General features: G+C 40.8%; 2 protein-coding genes across 3 annotated transcripts; both read left to right on the top strand.

Annotated features, from left to right (window-relative positions):
• The first annotated feature begins 256 nt into the window (after positions 1-256).
• Positions 257-6,660, top strand: LOC116266942 (BTB/POZ domain-containing protein POB1-like). The gene is made up of 6 exons (XM_031648457.2): positions 257-845; positions 3,391-3,510; positions 4,108-4,229; positions 4,334-4,397; positions 5,249-5,528; positions 5,625-6,660. The coding sequence occupies exons 1-6, from the start codon at positions 602-604 to the stop codon at positions 6,442-6,444; spliced, it is 1,650 nt and encodes a 549-aa protein (XP_031504317.1). The 5' UTR covers positions 257-601; the 3' UTR covers positions 6,445-6,660.
• A 1,481-nt stretch (positions 6,661-8,141) lies between these two features.
• Positions 8,142-14,341, top strand: LOC116266912 (BTB/POZ domain-containing protein POB1-like). Of its 2 annotated transcripts, none has more exons than XM_031648393.2 (6): positions 8,142-8,558; positions 10,630-10,704; positions 11,293-11,417; positions 11,517-11,580; positions 12,969-13,248; positions 13,320-14,341. In XM_031648393.2, the coding sequence occupies exons 1-6, from the start codon at positions 8,315-8,317 to the stop codon at positions 14,137-14,139; spliced, it is 1,608 nt and encodes a 535-aa protein (XP_031504253.1). In that variant the 5' UTR covers positions 8,142-8,314; the 3' UTR covers positions 14,140-14,341. The 2 variants fall into 2 exon arrangements, with proteins under 2 accessions (XP_031504253.1, XP_031504251.1); XM_031648391.2 differs by having other exon boundaries at positions 10,585-10,704.
• The last annotated feature ends 2,962 nt before the right edge of the window (positions 14,342-17,303 follow it).

Genomic DNA, 17,303 nt, shown 5'->3' with positions numbered 1-17,303 from the left:
TTGGTGAACTCAATGTCGTAAAAATCAAATGACAGCAGAACAGATTCACCGATTCAAATGATTTGGTTGTGAATTACCCAAAAAAAAAAAAAAATTAAAAACTCATCTAAACAACAAAAATACTAAATCAAATCGTAAAAAAAAAAAAAGGAAAAATTGATTGGTTGAATTTGGTTTGGCTTTGGCTTCGTCACTGATGGGTCCACTGGTGTTAAACACGTGACGCGCAGCTCTTCGGGTGGTTCACGTTCGACGGCAACAGGTTTGACCGGCTGTTCGTCCGACCGCCGCCGTTGATCGCAGCAGAGTCAAAAGGGTTTGGGTTCTTCCGGGAAGGCAAGTCCGACCGACGCTGGGGAATGCAGGGGTATTTTCGTCCGGGGAGGGAACCTCCCCGAATATAAGCCCCGTCGGACGCCTCTATCGTTCCAGAATTTTCCGTCGCTTCCGTGTCCGCGCTTCCGTCATCCAGAACGCTTCCGCAGTTTGTCTGATCCTTGCGCTTCGCTCGGGGATAAGGGTTTTGCAGAGAGGAAGGGAGGAGGGATCCTCTGGATGCACTAGGCTGCCCTCGAGGCTGAGGGGGGAAGAACTGGGGGATATGAAGGTGGGAGTGGATCTTTTCGATCCTCGCGCGCTGATGGAGCCGGAAGCGGCCGGCGCTCGGTCCGCGGATAAAGACTTCGCTTTCGCGTTTAACGACCCGAACTTCTCGGATCGCGTGCTCAGGCTGGAGATCGTCGGCGGGTCGCCGGAGAGCAAGGAGGACGGGGAGGGTTGCCTCAGCATCACGGAATGGGCGAGGAACCGAAAGCGGCGGCGCGAGGAGATCAAGCGCGAGAAAGGTACGGTCGGGTTTCCCTTTCCTTGGATTTTGTGGATTCGGTTCCGATTGGTTTGCCTTCACCACTGTTGAGTTGTGCGAGTGCCTTTGTAGTGAGGGCGTGAGTTCGATCTTCTGCTTAGGGCTTCTCCCGTTCTTGTTTTTGGGGGCATCGGTCGGGGAAATTGTGGAATGCCAAACGAAATTGAGCACATGAAGAGTGAAAATTTCTTTGAATCTCGCTTCCTAGAGTGAATAGCAGAATTATATTGGTAGATAGGAGTTTCTTTATGAAGTTCAATATGTATTAAGGTATATCTTACAACTGGTTTCCGGTTTTTGGGTCCGCAGAATTTTCTCCTTTTGTATCCCTGAAAATTTTTCTTTATTTTCTGTCCCTTACCAAGTGTCCATGCGTTCTATATATATGTTTCTTTTCCTAAGATTTATAGTTATTTAGAATAATGAAGATGGCTAGAAGATACCAACTTAATTAACCTTCCTTTCGCCCTTTTATCCTTGTTTTGCTTTTCCCTTTTTCGGTAGAGGTCGAAGAAGCAAAGCGGAATATATTGGGCGAAATGAACTTGTTGTGAAAAAAACGCTGCCCAACTTCCTTTTTTGCTCCATACGTTTTACGGGAGAAAGCTTGGGACGTAATTTTTTTTTGGGTGAATAGACATGGTTCGCTCATTGATGAATTTTTAGATCGCCATCCAACTGTCCATCTCTTTGGGTCATTCTACACGGTTTTTCAGCCTATTTAATTATTTTTATTTTAATGAAAAAAGTGTCATTTATTGGATCTTATTCTTTGAGTGGCTTGAAGGTAGCCCCTAGCTAATGTGTCAGGAGTAAAGTTGACTATAAGCTGGTAGCAGGATGAAAGGGCGTTGTCTATTTTTTTTTATCTTCTTTCTTTTCTGACATTTTTTTTATTTTTTAGTTGCCTGGTGATGGACATAAAATGTCAGAAAAGGTTATTTCTCGATTATGACTGGAATTAAGTACGGAGTTTTCAGTGTGAGTAGAAAATAGAAACGATATATTTGTGCCACCTTACAGTTCTTAGTGGAATCCCTTTTAGTATGAGTGAATGCTGGTTGCCAGGACGATTCGTTCGTATCTGAATTTTGACTAGCTGGACCATTTATCGTGAGTTTAGATAACAAAAAGTTGGTGTTTTCTTCTGCACAGATATTAAGAGAAATATGTACATGAATTGACTCAACTGGACTTGATAGCTTTGGAATAGGCTTGATTTATTAAGTTCAAAGAAATAAAAGGAAGGAAACTTACATCTTATTGCCTGAATTTGATCAAAGTATCGTGTTAAATTGGTTCTATATTATTAATCAAAAGCATGCAGCTGCGTTTGTTCCTGTCCTTATTCAGCCCCTTCATTTGGATTTCTCATAGCCCTCTTTCTGAAACTGTTCCAGAAATGTTTAGCCATAATAGTCTGCTGGCTCGTTTGCTGTTTCCGCAGCTCAAACACAAATATCTCTCTTTATAATGTGCATAACGCGTGCTAACACATATCGTTGTACTTCCAAATATCACATTAAAGTGTTAAACCCTGGAAAAAAAGTTATGAAAATCTCGATCTTTTGAAAATATTCACCAACTTGAGAAAATCATACTTTTCCACATTTTTCCACAAGAATATTTTTACTATATTTTGAACTTTTGGTGTTTCCTTTGACATATTAGTAACTATTTTGTTTTTGTCGGTGATTTTTTTTGTAAGAAGAATACTAGAAACTCATAATTTCATAAACTTCTAAATTATTTGATGTATTTCTATTTTTCTGAATTCTCGAGATTTTCTGAGAAAAACAAAGTTTCTGATTGATGGAGGAAAACCTTGTCGCAGAAGTCCTGAGAATGATATTTTTGCCAATAGTATGCATTCATCGGTAGTCCCCCATGCATGCCAAAGTGTCTATTACATCATAGTACATACCAGATAATGTTCAGTTTGGCCAGATCGTACCTTTTTGTCAGAATTAATCCTGGTCATTGCTGGTTCATAGGAAGGGTTAACTCGTCTTGTTGAGTTAGCCTCTTCTATAGCAGGATTGACTGTTTCAAGGATTGAACAGACATTACACCTTACAAACTTTTATTTGCACTTGTATATAGATATATTGCATACAGGTCCCAGTAATAAATGTGCAGGTTTCTTTGGGATACCAATTCCAATAAGATCCCCATGCCTCATTAGTCATGCTACCCCTGAAAGAATTCCTATAGCTAAAAGGGTACAACCCGAGCCAATGAAAGAATAACTCCAATAATCCAATCGATGAATCTATTGTTGTCCGTGATAATTTCCAAATTAACTCGTGTGTTGGATCTCATCAAAATAAAATGAACTAAGTAATAAGTGATTGATTTTACCAATAATATCTTTCTTCTAAACGTAATGACCAGGTGCTCTGTGATTCACATTCGTTCTGTAGCATGTAAAGTTAATTTCTAGTTCTTTATATTTACTTCTTTTCCTTCCATGTTGGGGTTCTGTTTTGACGCATGATGTGGGTTGTAAATTGCATGAATGGCAGGATCAATGGCATGCAATGATGATTCGGCTTTAAACAATCAACCAGATTTTGATGATGGAGTTGCATTTGGAAGTCAAGATGAAGATGGTGAAGCAATGATTGAAGAATCCCCTACAGGAGGTATAAATATTTCAAGTTTCTTTATTAACTTTAGCTCTGATATGGTCTAGCGATTTCTGCCTTGTTCTTTGCTTCTTACTGAATTACGGTGTTGTGTGTTATTTTGCAACTTTGTCTCCATTTTTAGCAACCTTGAAGTTAGCTTCTTAATATATGTACCAGGATATTTTTAAAATCCACCTTACCTACAGAAAACTAATAGCCAAGTAAGCTCTGTGCCTTTACTAGTCTCGATGTGCCTTGAGAATGGGTATTGGATCAGTGTTTGGAGGCATCCAACCAATTTGAACACAGCAGTGCCTGCCATATCAAATTAGTGCTTGAAGTTTGATAAGCTATGCTACCTCAACTCCTTTTTTGTAAGGGAAGTTGATTTGGCATTTCTGCCTCCGATCATTTTGCAAACGACTTCATCGAAGCTGTCTGCATTAGGGGCATCCTTTCGGTTGAAGCAGTCTTTCTAGAATCTACTGTATGCCAGCATTGAATTTGATGGCAAGTTACTTCTTTGATGGCTTGCTCTTGCGAAATATTCTCTTTTGTAATTTTCGACTTTTAGTTATCCTGCATTAATATTGTGGCGTTTATTCTCCAAAGGTGAGGATGGTTCACTTAGCAATGATTCATCATGGAGCATGGACTGTTCAATCGTAACGAAAGTAAAAGAAATGCATATCAGTTCCGCAATCTTAGCTCAGAAGAGTCCCTTTTTCTACAAAGTGAGTATACGACTATACTCTGTTCAGTTTATTGCACACTTGTCTTTTCTTTCTGCTTCTTGTTGAACTAACTGGAGCTTCTTTAATCTGCTTTTTCTCTGAAGCTTTTCTCGAATGGTATGAAAGAATCTGAACAACGAGATGTAACATTACGAATTAATGCGTCAGGTAATGCATTGTTGTGCGCACTATTTTATGTCATTTAAAATAACGTGTAGGATTCCTTAAGCCATTATTGTCTGAAGTAGTAGTTGATTTTCACTCCCGTTATTCCATTCTTCCATAATTTGCACTTTGGGGTTGTTGTGGGGATTGGATGCGCCGTATGGCTGTTAGACACAGGTAGTTCAAGCCATGGTTCTTATAAAAAGTATCTAGGTGAAAAATGCTGATGTGCTTCCTCCAAGTGCTGGCGCTTCTGGTGCTAAGGCCAGTTCCTTGTGATTTCAGAGTCAGCGGCCCGAATCTAACTGCCAGAGGTATCCTCTATACTGGGCGGTTGAAATATCATTGCAAAATGATCTGAGCCTCCAGTACGAGGATAATATTGTACTACGTCTTTCATACTGCTAAGCCCTTTTCCGCATCTTTCTTCCTTCTTCCTCCCGAGTTTTCAATAGTCGACCTGGATGATGACTTGGAGGCAATTAAGTCCAAGATTTCTTCCCCTAGATACTGGGTACACCTTGCTTCTTTGATCCCTCTCCTTTGCTTGTTCACTCTCTGCCTAGTGACTACTGGAATTCAAAACCTGGTGGTTTTCATAATATTGTAGACTTCATTCATTCCGTAAGCCTTTTCCGCATCTTTCTTCTTCTCTTGAGTTTTGAATAGTCAACCTGGATGATGCCGTGGAGGCAATTCAGTCCAAGATCTTTACGTAGATACTAGCTTGTCTGATCCCTCTGCTTTGCTAGTTTTATTCACCTTCTCTGGCTAGTGACTAGTGGAATTGAAAACGCTTTTCTTTTCATGGTTTCGTGGATGCTGATCCTAAGCTTTTCCATGAATTGAAACAGAGGAAGAAGCTGTTATGGCACTTCTGAACTATATGTACAGTGAGAAGGTAACAACAACATCTCCTCCCGCGCTCCTAGACATTCTAATGGCTGCAGACAAGTTTGAGGTTGCTTCCTGCATGCGCCAATGCAGTACGGTGTTGCGGAACCTCCCCATGACTCCAGAATCCGCCCTTCTATATCTAGAGCTTCCTTCCAGTGTCTTGATGGCTGATGCAGTCCAACCTTTGACAGACGCTGCTAAACAATTCCTTGCCAAGCGCTTCAAGGACCTTTCCAAGTAAGTAAGAGGGAGAGGGAGAGGGAGAGAGTAGGAAACTTGTGGAATGACTAGCATGTAATCATTTACGCATTTTCTGGGAAATTTTGCTCGCAGGCACCAGGAGGAAATTATGAATTTGCCGTTGGCTGGCGTAGAGGCAATACTGTCGAGCGACGAACTCCAAGTTGCGTCGGAGGATGCGGTCTTTGATTTCGTTCTGAAATGGGCTAGGTTGCAGTACCCAAAAGTCGAGGAGAGACGAGAGGTTCTGGGCTCCCGGCTGGGGCGCCTCATCCGTTTCCCCAACATGACCAGCCGGAAGCTGAAGAAAGTCCTCGCCTGCAACGATCTGGATGCCGACCTTGCCTCCAAGGTCGTCCTGGACGCCCTTTTCTTCAAGGCAGAAACGCCTCACCGGCAGCGGCTGCTGGCCTCCGAGGAGTCTTCTAATAAGCGCTTCACGGAGCGTGCTTACAAATACCGACCAATCAAGGTCGTCGAGTTTGATGTCCCTTACCAACAATGCGTGGTCTATCTCGACCTCAAGCACGAAGAATGCGATCTTCTCTTTCCCTCAGGCCGGGTCTACTCCCAGGCATTTCACTTGGGGGGCCATGGTTTCTTCCTCTCAGCCCATTGTAACATGGACCAGCAGAGCTCCTTCCACTGCTTCGGCCTCTTTCTGGGAATGCAGGAGAAGGGCTCCGTCAGCGTCGCAGTCGACTATGAGTTTGCTGCTAGGTCAAAGCCCGCATGCGATTTTGGGAGCAAGTACAGGGGGAACTATACGTTCAACGGTGGTAAGGCAGTGGGCTACCGGAACTTGTTTGGCATTCCTTGGAGGTCGTTCATGGCAGAGGACAGCCCTTACTTCATCAATGGCACCCTCCACCTGAGGGCGGAGCTCACCGTGAGACAGTTGCTGCTCCAGTGATGCTCTTGCAAGTCCTTGGGATGCGTCTGTTTTCCGTTTTCTTTCTTTCTTTTTTGGGTCTGTGTACAGAATTTGCCGCGGCGCCGGTGCTCGCTAACAGCTAGGCAGAGGTTCCTGGTTGTTGTGCTCTTAAAAGTACTTTCCAAGGTCCGCCCAATGGGAGGGGATGAACATGGGAAGGAACTTCTAAGATTTCTAATGAAAAATTTCTGTGTATCTAGCATCTTCGTTTCTATCCCTCCATTTTCTACCATGTCCGGAAGGTCCGGGCTTTGTATTTTCCTTTCTTCTGGCGAGAACATTCTTCATTCGTGTAGCCGTCGGTCTTCTATATGCATACATACGTTGAGAGTTAAACTATCTATATACGACTGATAAATGGCTTTTTTCTCAAATTCATTCCCTTCTCTCCACCACCATGATCAGCTGGGATTTGCACTTTGCTTCCATCTCTTTTGTTAATTGTGGTTAAAATTCTGTAACAATTAACTATTTCGCACAGTATATTTATCATTTGAAAAATGCTTGTATATCCTTGTAGTTTGTACTATCCATGCGACTCCGCCTAGCAAAAATAGGATAACAACAAAAAGTTCGTTATTTTGCCAGAGAAAAGACAACAAAAGAGAGAGAAAAACCCGAAGTCTCGAATACTTTTGCGAAGGAGAAAAATGGAGTTCAGGCGAAGATTATCGGCAAAATGGTGATGTCATTTTCAGAATTTCAAGGATCTCCTGTTGGCGGTTAGAACGATTAGCTGGAAATTTGTGAACCCTCCAAATCAAACAACACGATATTCATTTTCCGATCATCAATGTAAAGAAGGGTTACTCAAAAACCTCATGTCTTGTGTTGTTTTTGTTTTCCAATCTTTTGATTGGGAACAAAAGTATATTAATTTTAAGATTCAATATTTACAAATCTATAGCGTAACCCTTGCATCTTTGGTTTTCTACAAAGTTTCATGTCTTTGTAATATATCAGAAATCAGAAATCTCAAGAGCTAGATTACCCCGAAAGCAAAGAATGTAAAGTAATAAGTCGCCGTGATAATAAAAGAAAGTATTTTCAATAAAAACAAATCAATTCGGTCCCTCTTATCAATGTTTCCAAATTTTTCACGAGTCACATCCTACCATCTCCACCTCATCTCCCACTCTCGTTCGATTTCACAATGACAGTTCAAAACAACTAGTTCGAATTGATCGTGCTCAAACAAACAAGAACAGTTTGAATCCTTTTTGTAAACTGTTATTCGTTTAACCTTTTTGAATTTAATGTCCGGACTCGAATTATTTAGCTACGTCAACGAAAGCTACAAAATCCTTTACGACCAAAATAGTTTTTCTTTTTTTAATGCAAAAAAAAAAGATTGACTTTTATTTTAAAAAATAAAGAAAAGAAAGAAGAGATCAGCCGTTTTTTATTCGTCAAATTCTCTCCCAATCTGCTTTCGTCCTCGTTCGGCCGTTTTTAACACGTGATGAAGTTTTCCGGGTCCGGTTACATGGGAGTTGACCAACTGTCGATCGGACGGCTCCGGTTGGTCTTTTGTCCAGCGCTGATAAAACTGAAGGGTTAAGATTCATCCACGTGGCAAGCAGACCCAAGTTCGTCCGACGCAGGCCAACTCAGGGGCGTTTCGAGCCGGTGACAAGACTTTTATCGTCTATAAAAGGAGTGAAGCATTCACGGCCGGGACCTTCCCGTCGTCGTTGCCTTTTCTGCGGTTCTCTTCTCCGGAGCGCTTCCGCAAATCGTCTGATCCTTGTGCTCCGGTCGGGGATTAGGGTTTTGCGGAAGCAGGAGAGGGACTCCTTCTCCATGCTCTAGGGTTTCTTCGAGGCTGGAAGGGACAGGAAAGGGGATTATGAAGGTGGGAGTGGATCTCTTCGATCCTGGTGCCCTGATGGAGTCCGAGCCGGCCGGCGATCGGTCCGGCGACATGGACTTCGCGTTCGCGTTCAATGACCCGAACTTCTCCGATCGAGTTCTCAGGCTGGAGATCGTCGGTGGCACCTCGGAGAACAACGTGGATGACGAGACCTGCCTCAGCATCTCGGAATGGGCGAGGAATCGGAAACGCCGGCGGGATGAGATCAAGCGCGAGAAAGGTGCGGGTTCCGTTTCCATTTCTTCGGGTTTCGTGGTTTCCGGTTCCAGCTTGTCGCTTCTCGGTTCTATTTGTTCCCTGCAGTGCCGCGAGAGTTCCGTTTTCCTTCTTCGCCTCTTAGGGTTTCCTACGCCTTGCTTGATGTCTTCGTTTTGATCTTTCGTTTTTTTAAAACATCAGAAGAAATTGAATAGGTGTAGAGAAAAAACTAATAATATCGCTTCCTCCATTGAATACCAGAAATGCATTACCAAATTGCACGTTTTCCAAATTTCACGTTTTTATGCGAATTCTTTGTGACGTAGTAAGGTATATACCATATCCTGCAACTGTTTTCCGTTGTCATCTACGCAATTGTTTTGTTCTTTTGGTTCTCCGTTATCATGTTCATTCTTCCGTTCCTTGTCAGATTGTCGGTTGTTTTACATGTCTGGTTTGTTTCATTTCCGTAATTCACCCCCCTATTTCTTGTGCATTCTTCCGTTCCTTGTCAGATTGTCGGTTGTTTTACATGTCTGGTTTGTTTCATTTCCGTAATTCACCCCCCTATTTCTTGTGGTCGACGGAAGTTCTTTGCATTTTTTTCTGATGACGATATTTGATAGAACGGCAATCTTTTGCTGCCTTCTTCTCGTCCCGTTTCCCTTCTTGTTTTTTTTTCTCCTTTTGACACGTTATTTATCTAATAACGAAGAAAATATTGGCCAGGGTTCTCATTCCTTTGGTCTTGTTGTGAAAGGGAACCCCTTCTTTTTTTTTTTTCCTTTTTTGGCTTCCTGTATAAGGAGAAGGAATTAGGTGCCTTCCAATTTCCCTTCCACAACTGATCTTGCGTGTGCGCGCGCGCCAGTGAAGTAGAAAATTCACAACGGGAACCACTATTTCCTTAATGGAATTATAATGCAGCCTATTTTTCTCTTTAATGAATTTTAAATTCCTTCCATGTCTACCTTTTTGGGTTCTCTTTTACCCGGTTTTCCAATCATTTTAACCATATTTTATTATAAAATCATTTGTTTGTCTTATTCTTTTAGTAGTTTGATTTGAAGCCCCTAATAATATCCGGCAACGTAATTGACATGCGTCTCGGATGAAATGGTTTGCTGTCTTTTCTTATCTCCTCCCATCTCCTTTTACATTTTTTCGATTGTTTGCCTCGCTGGGAAACGATTACATGTCAATTGTGATTGGTGCTACTTGGTGAGCGTTCAGTACGAGAGTGCAAAAGATAAAATTGTATAATGTTAGACTACTTCACTTCATGCCTTAGTGTGACCATTCAAGGTAACGGTGTCCTGAGGGTCACATTACTTTTGCTGTCTTTTGAGTTTGGAACCATCTAGTATGAGTATAAGATAACAAAAATGTTGTTGATTTGTGTTGGACAGAGTTCTCAAGTCGAGTTCTTAGATAATGAATAAGATGGAATCAAACTTGAACTGGCCTTCATTTGTTTAAGCTTAAAAAGAAAAAAATTAAGGCGAGTAGTACATCTTATTTCTTGAATTTGATCAAATTATTTCATGAAGGTGATTCTGGACTATTAGTCAAAAGCTTTTTGTGGATTTCTTGTAACCCTGTTTCAGGAACAATACTAGAAATGGAATACCAGACTGAATTGCTGTTTGGCCAGTTCAAATGTTATTTGCAGTATGAGACACATAGTTCCATTACATCCTTCCTATCTGTATGGCAGGGGTGTATCATACATGCTTAGGTATCTGACACATCCTAGCATGTGCCAGACATGGTCGAGTTTGGATGGATAAAACCTTAGTCAGGATTATCCTGCTCGTGACCAAATCATCCTGGTTGCATCCAAATTAGAAGGAGGTTCACTGATTTTGTTAATTCAACTGCTTACATAGCAAGGGTTGACTTTTATAGGAATTCAACAGATGGTTCTTTGTCATGTGTATTTGTTCTGTAGCTTATGGTAGTTTTCATTCTGAGTTCTATTATTTCCTGCTTTACTGTTCTTGATGGTGTTCCACATGATATGGATTGTCAAATTGAATGAATGGCAGAATTAGCCATACAACTTGACTATTCAGCTTCAACCAATCATCCAGATTTTGACGATGGATTGGGATTGGAAAATCAAGATGAAGAAGCTGTGGCAATGATGGACGAATCCCCTCAAGGAGGTATTAGCATTTCGAGTTTTACTATTGAGATTTGCTTGCATGTGATGGTCATGCTGGTTCAGCATTGTTCTTCACTTCCTGCTTCATTTCCTATGTTGTGTTTTAATTTTGTTTTCAGTTTGGCAACCTTATTATAGTACCTGAGCATTTTGATTGATGTATTTTGGATATTTCAATGCCTTATGAATGTAGATACTCGTTGATAATTGTCATATTTGCTTAGCCATACGAAGTAAATGTAAGAGATGATATATTAATGAGTCTGTTATTGGAGAGTGTTGCTAGTGATCACTGCATTACATAAATTTTAAGTTTAAAATTCTACATGCTATATCATTTCATTTCTTGTTGCACAATGAAAGTTGATTACTGATTAGACATGCTTGAAGGATACTGTTTGCGTTAGTCTATTGAGTAGGCTTCTAGAATCTGTTGTTTACTAGCTTTGACTTTGTGATTGTTAGCACTTTTAAGTTTTAAATTCCCATGACTTGGTCTTAGCACTTTTTCTTTTCTGATGTTAAACAAAGTCTCTTTCTTGTAGTTTGCCAATTCTTGTATTAATGGTTCTGGTGTCATCATGTAAAGGTGAGGATGGTTTGCTTAAGTACTCATCATGGAGCAATAGCATGGATTGTTCATTGGTGATGAGAGTAAGAGAAATGCATATAAGTTCTGCAGTTTTAGCTCGGAAGAGTCCTTTTTTTTACAAAGTGAGTACATGTTTATCTGTTTTTATAACCTTGTTATCTTTCCTTTCATCTCTTAGTTTAACGCCGAACTTGTTTCTATCTTTTCTTTCTTTCTTCAAGCTTTTCTCAAATGGTATGAAAGAGTCGGAACAGCGAGATGTGACGCTTCGAATTAGTGCATCAGGTACCGTCTGCTTCCCATGTCATACATTTAATAATATGTGTATTTTTGGTGGTAATCATTAGGTTTTCTCGGGCCAATTTTGTCTCGAGTCGTAGTTGATTGTTACTTCATCCACAGTTTTTCATTGTTATCTGGCTTTGTTCCAATTGTTGAAACCTCCTTCTAGAAAATAATGCCGACATGCTTCCTCCACCTGTTGGCACCAGTGTTATCCGTATCGCACGATACGGGCCCGTATCGTGCGATACGTATCTTATAGGTTTGAAAAACCTATACGATATGCCTACAATACGCTTGTGTATCGTAGGTGTATCGGCCGTATCGTGCGATACGGGGGCCATATTGTACGATACGCCCTGATACACCCCCGTATCGTACGATACAGGGATAAATTTATTTTTTGTGGTTTTTTACAAAAAAGCTTTTTTCTCCCTCTTTCTAAACATGTCTAAAAGTTGTTAGAGGGGAAATTTTACTAGTTTTTCTACAAAAATCACCCATTTATGTGATAAGTTGTCGATTTAGAGGAGAACGTAGGTTTACTCATGGCCCGTGGGGATGATGGGAACTTGATTGATGATAATCATAATATATTATTTGTTGCAAACTTGTAATGTAATCTAAAACACTTTAAAGTTTAAACTTTAAAGTTCTGATGGATGTTTATTATGTTGTTACGAATTTCTTATTTGTCATTTCTAAATGTTCACTGTTGTTAATATATTATGGCTTATGAATGATGTGATGAGTTTTTTTAATATATATAAAACATGACTTTTTTAATTGATTTTTTGCTTTTCCTGATTTTACCGATTTTTTTCTATTTTTTTGTTTTTAAATATTTTTTTGAATTAAAAAACTAATTTATGATACGTTACACTACATTTACGATACGTTACGATACGGTGTATAGGTCGGCCCAACCGATACACGATACGCTATGTCTTTTATAACATTGGTTGGCACTATTGGTGCTAAGGTTGGTTCATTTGTGATTTCAGAGATGTCAACCTGAAAATCAACTACAGAGATGTCCTGGATACTGGATTGCTGAATGCCACTGCAAACCAGGCTTCAAATGATCTGAGCCTCCATGAAAGCAAATACTACTGTATCACGATTTTCTAACCACCAAGCCTTTTGGGTGTCTTTCTTCCTCTAGTTCCTTCATTCTGGGTTTTGATAGTCAACCTGGACTAAGGCATGGCATTTGAGCCCGAGATTTATCACTTACCGTACGGCTTGGTCCATCCTACCTACTGATCCTTTTCCTTGTTCCATGAGCCCCTTGGTCGAGTCCATAATTTTTGCTCTATTTACCCTCCAGAGCACATTTTTTTCCTGTTTTAGTCAAACGCTGATTCTGTTTTTCTATTGAACTGGACCAGAGGAAGATGCTGTTATGGGTCTTCTAAACCATATGTACAGTGAGAAGATAGCAACCACATCTCCTCCTGCACTACTAGATATCCTCATGGCCGCAGACAAGTTTGAGGTTGCTTCTTGCATGCGCTATTGCAGTACAGTGCTGCGGAACCTCCCCATGACTCCAGAATCTGCCCTTCTATTTCTTGAACTTCCTTCCACTGTATTGATGGCAGATGCAGTCCAACCTTTGACGGATGCTGCTAAGCAATTCCTTGCCAAACGGTTCAAGGACCTATCGAAGTAAGTCTCACACACACACACACAGTTGGAATGACTAGTATTTGTTCATTGCTGGGAAATTTTGTACACAGGCACCAGGAAGAAATCATGAATTTGCCGTTGTCTGGCATAGAGGCGATACTGTCAAGTGACGATCTCCAAGTTGCATCAGAGGATGCAGTTTTTGATTTTGTCCTGAAGTGGGCTCGGGCGCAGTACCCAAACCTTGAAGAGAGACGAGAGGTCCTGGGCTCACGCCTCAGTCGCCTCATCCGTTTTCCCAACATGAGCAGCCGTAAGCTGAAGAAAGTCCTCACCTGCAGCGACATGGACACTGACCTCACCTCCAAGGTCGTCCTGGACGCCCTCTTCTTCAAGGCAGAAACGCCTCACCGGCAGCGTCTGCTGGTCTCTGAGGAGTTTTCCAATAAGCGTTTCACAGAGCGTGCTTACAAGTACCGTCCTGTTAAGGTCGTCGAGTTTGATGTCCCTTACCAGCAATGCGTGGTCTATCTCGATCTCAAGCACGAAGAGTGCGAGCTTCTCTTTCCGTCCGGCCGGGTCTACTCTCAGGCATTTCACTTGGGCGGCCACGGTTTCTTTCTCTCAGCCCATTGTAACATGGACCAGCAGAGCTCCTTCCACTGCTTTGGCCTCTTTCTCGGCATGCAGGAAAAGGGCATCGTCAGTGTTGCAGTTGATTATGAGTTTGCTGCACGATCAAAGCCAACGTGCGACTTTGGGAGCAAGTACAGGGGGAACTATACGTTCAATGGTGGTAAGGCAGTGGGCTACCGGAACTTGTTCGGCATTCCTTGGAGGTCATTCATGGCAGAGGACAGCCCTTACTTCATCAACGGCACCCTGCACCTGAGGGCCGAGCTGACCGTCCGGCAGCTGCTGCTCCAGTGATGCTTTTGTGGTGTGTCCGATTCAATTGTCTGTTCTTCTTTGTGTATAGTATTGCCTGTCCCATGCTAACAGCGAGTCTGACGTCCCTGGTTGATCTGGTCTTTGTAGTGGCCTCCACCATCGGGCCTAACGGGAAAGTGTTCGGGAAAGAAACTTGCCAGATTTTCTAATCAAATTTCTGTTGTGGCATGTTTTTAGCTTATTCCTTTCGTATTCATCTTACCATTTTCTACCATCTCTGGGACGTCTTGTATTTTTTCAGGCTGACCACTTCCTAGGTTGCTGTTTCAGATTTTTGAAGTTTTTCCCCAGTGGTTGGCAGATGAAAGAAAGAAATGTAAAAGGTGTTAAAATAAGCAGACATTGAGAAGGAAAATGTAAAAATTGTCAAGTTGAAGATTTTTTTTTTTTCAAGTCTCAACCCTGTCGGCATTCCCTCATTTGATCGCCTTAATCATCCCCCTTTCATTTTCTCCGCATACGTGTGTGCTTTGCCTGTCCAAGAGAACGTCTTAGTTGTTTGAAGTTCGCTTTCTAGGGGAAAATCCTCAACTTTATCGTGTTTTTTCCAAATTGCTTTATTCCTTGAGATAAGCTCCTTTCTGCCCTCACCGATCAGATCAAAAGCTTGTTTTGACTGAATGTTCCGGGCCAGAACAGCCACAGGCCGTTTCGAATTTAAACAAACGCATTTAAATACTCGAAAAAGGAATGAGCAGAGCACGGAGTGTACGCGTTTCGGATTCATCAAATTCAGCATTTCAAGAACTGGATATAGAATATTCTTCAAGATTATAAGCAACGTAAATTAATCTTAGATACAACTAAAAAAATTGGTTTGCTCCCCCGTGATGGCCCTTTGATTTTCAGATGATTTCATTATTCATCTGCCGTTCGATTAGTTCTTTGTAACGATCTTTTCCACGTGTTGGTTTCCATATCCATCTTCTCTGTCCTTTTTGTCCTAGTGTAAGCACGATTAGTTCTTTTCCTTTCTCTTTTTTTTTTTTTTATCACGTAAAGCTTCTATTTCTTTCTTTCTGTTTTCCTTCTCTGTTCCCCGCGAGCGAGGTAATGCACATACCCAAGAGGCAGTAAAGAATCAGAGAAGCAAAATCGATGAAATCTAAGCATCTTCTTCGAAGATCAGTCTTGTAAAACATTCGATCTTATTGTCTCAAATGACACTGGCGGCTTTAGCAGAACAGGTTTGACCAGCTCACAGCCATGACATTCTTTCATCTGATTGTCAAGAAACTGGTGAGAATACACTAACTTTGGTGGAAATTCTCTCAAAGCCCACTTAATACACCGCCCTTGCGTGGCAAATTAGATAGGAAAGCAACAACCTTGGAAGTTGTTCAAGAGAAGGTAGAAAGCAGCAAGACATGAATAAAAAAGAGAAGGAAAAAACGACAAACGTGCCACAACAGAAATTTCGTTAGCAAAAAAGTAAGCGAGGAATAATCTGTTTTTTCTTGTTCAAATCAAGAATTCAAGGACGCCTTTGAAACTTCTCAAACCATTGTGTTGATGTCTGCTTATGACCATAAGGTGAGCGATATAGTTTGTGCACAACATTCTCTCCCCTTCTTGAATATCCTTACCACAAGGTCAAGTAAACATGTTCACGCAAATCCTCATGCAAGGAAGCATTACGCATTTCCATTTGGTGTACAATCCAATTTTTTGCAGATACTGATAAATGACACCTTACAGTAATAAGTTCCATATAGGAGCAAACGTTTTTATGTAGTTTAATCATCTTTTTATGCATATCCGTTGGCAATAAGCCTTGCAATCTTGCCTTGTAGCTTTTTATTGAACTATTTGCTTTCTGTTTGATTTTGTAAATCCACTTATAGCCTATTAGTTTAACACCATGGGAAGGCTTACTCACTGACTACATAGGGTTTTCTTCCAATGCTTTGACTTCATTTAACCTTGCCTCTTTCCAACCATATTTTTTGTATAGCTAGTTCATATGTGATTGGATCCATCTTCTGCGGCAACAAGGAACAGTTTTATGACATGGATAGAATATTTCGAAAGGAATGTATTTCATCAATTGAAAACCAGTAGAATGCTTGAAATGGACTTTGAAATAGGTGAAGTTTGAGCAGTAGAAATCCCTTCGATGAGCCGAAGGTCTTCATTCTCTTTGAGCCAGATCTTCATAAGCTTGAGGCAATATGTTAGCTTGATTTTCATTGGGCATAGAAGAGCTCAAATCTGGAGTTGTGGTTGAAGTATCCTCAACAGTTTGATTTGGACTTGGTTCTTGAGGTTCAGTTTCTATTCCAAGAGAGTTCGGTTCACTTGGACTTAAAGGATTCAACATGACACCATTATTCAAATCTAGGAGTTACAGGACTAGTTCAAACGATGAACTTTTTGAATTATGACGAGGAAATATTTATTCAAGAGATACAATATCTTTGCTTGTAAGAACTTCATGCTTTTCAAATCAGAGACTACATATGATTTTTGTCCATAAGCATGTCCAATAAAAACACATTTTTTTACTCAAGGATCAAATTTGATTTTTGTGATATTGTAATTTGTGGCATTACCCAAACACCTGTAAACTTCTAGACGAGCATAATATTGTTTCTTTTTTAAAGGACACTCCAGAGGACTTTAAGTGTTGGAGTTCGGTTTATTAGATATGTGGTTGTAAGAAGGCATTCACCCCAAAATTTTAATGGTAGATTGCTTTGAAACGAAGAGCTCTTGCAACTTGCTGATGCTTTCATTCAACTCCAACGCCATTCCATTGCTCAGTGCCAAGACAACTATGATCTTTAGTAATCCAGGGTTTCAATCTTTTGTCTCATTAAATACCATGTATACCTTGTATAATCATCTATGGTTGTTAAGAAGAATGCTCCTATTAAGGAAGTGTGTGGGTAAAGAGCTCATATATCATAGTGAATTAAATCAAACGGTTTTATTGAAGAAATTTCACTCAAGGTAGAAGGAAGGGAAGTTTGCTTTTCTTGTGGGCAAACAGCACATATATTGTTTGTATTCATGGAAATATTTCTATCATAATCACAAAAGAAACTCATTTGTTTTCTAGAGGGATCTCCAAGACTGAGCATGCAAAATGTCAAGGGTTCTTTAAGAAACAAGACCTACTGGAAGATGTGAAGGAACTCTAA

This window comes from Nymphaea colorata, chromosome 13 (genome assembly GCF_008831285.2).
Source record: "Nymphaea colorata isolate Beijing-Zhang1983 chromosome 13, ASM883128v2, whole genome shotgun sequence".
In the NCBI taxonomy this organism is placed as follows: Eukaryota; Viridiplantae; Streptophyta; class Magnoliopsida; order Nymphaeales; family Nymphaeaceae; genus Nymphaea; species Nymphaea colorata.
Note: the sequence above shows the minus strand (reverse complement) of the source record. Positions and strands in the feature narration are given on the sequence as shown.

Excerpts from the sequence above, each read along its gene's own strand:
- LOC116266912 (XM_031648391.2), top strand. The coding sequence starts at position 8,315 with ATGAAGGTGGGAGTGGATCTCTTCGATCCTGGTGCCCTGATGGAGTCC. Across the intron at positions 8,559-10,584 it reads TGAGATCAAGCGCGAGAAAG|AATTAGCCATACAACTTGAC; the intron begins GTGCGGGTTCCG and ends AATGAATGGCAG. Across the intron at positions 11,581-12,968 it reads GCTTCGAATTAGTGCATCAG|AGGAAGATGCTGTTATGGGT; the intron begins GTACCGTCTGCT and ends GAACTGGACCAG.
- LOC116266942 (XM_031648457.2), top strand. The coding sequence starts at position 602 with ATGAAGGTGGGAGTGGATCTTTTCGATCCTCGCGCGCTGATGGAGCCG. Across the intron at positions 846-3,390 it reads GGAGATCAAGCGCGAGAAAG|GATCAATGGCATGCAATGAT; the intron begins GTACGGTCGGGT and ends CATGAATGGCAG. Across the intron at positions 5,529-5,624 it reads CGCTTCAAGGACCTTTCCAA|GCACCAGGAGGAAATTATGA; the intron begins GTAAGTAAGAGG and ends TTTTGCTCGCAG.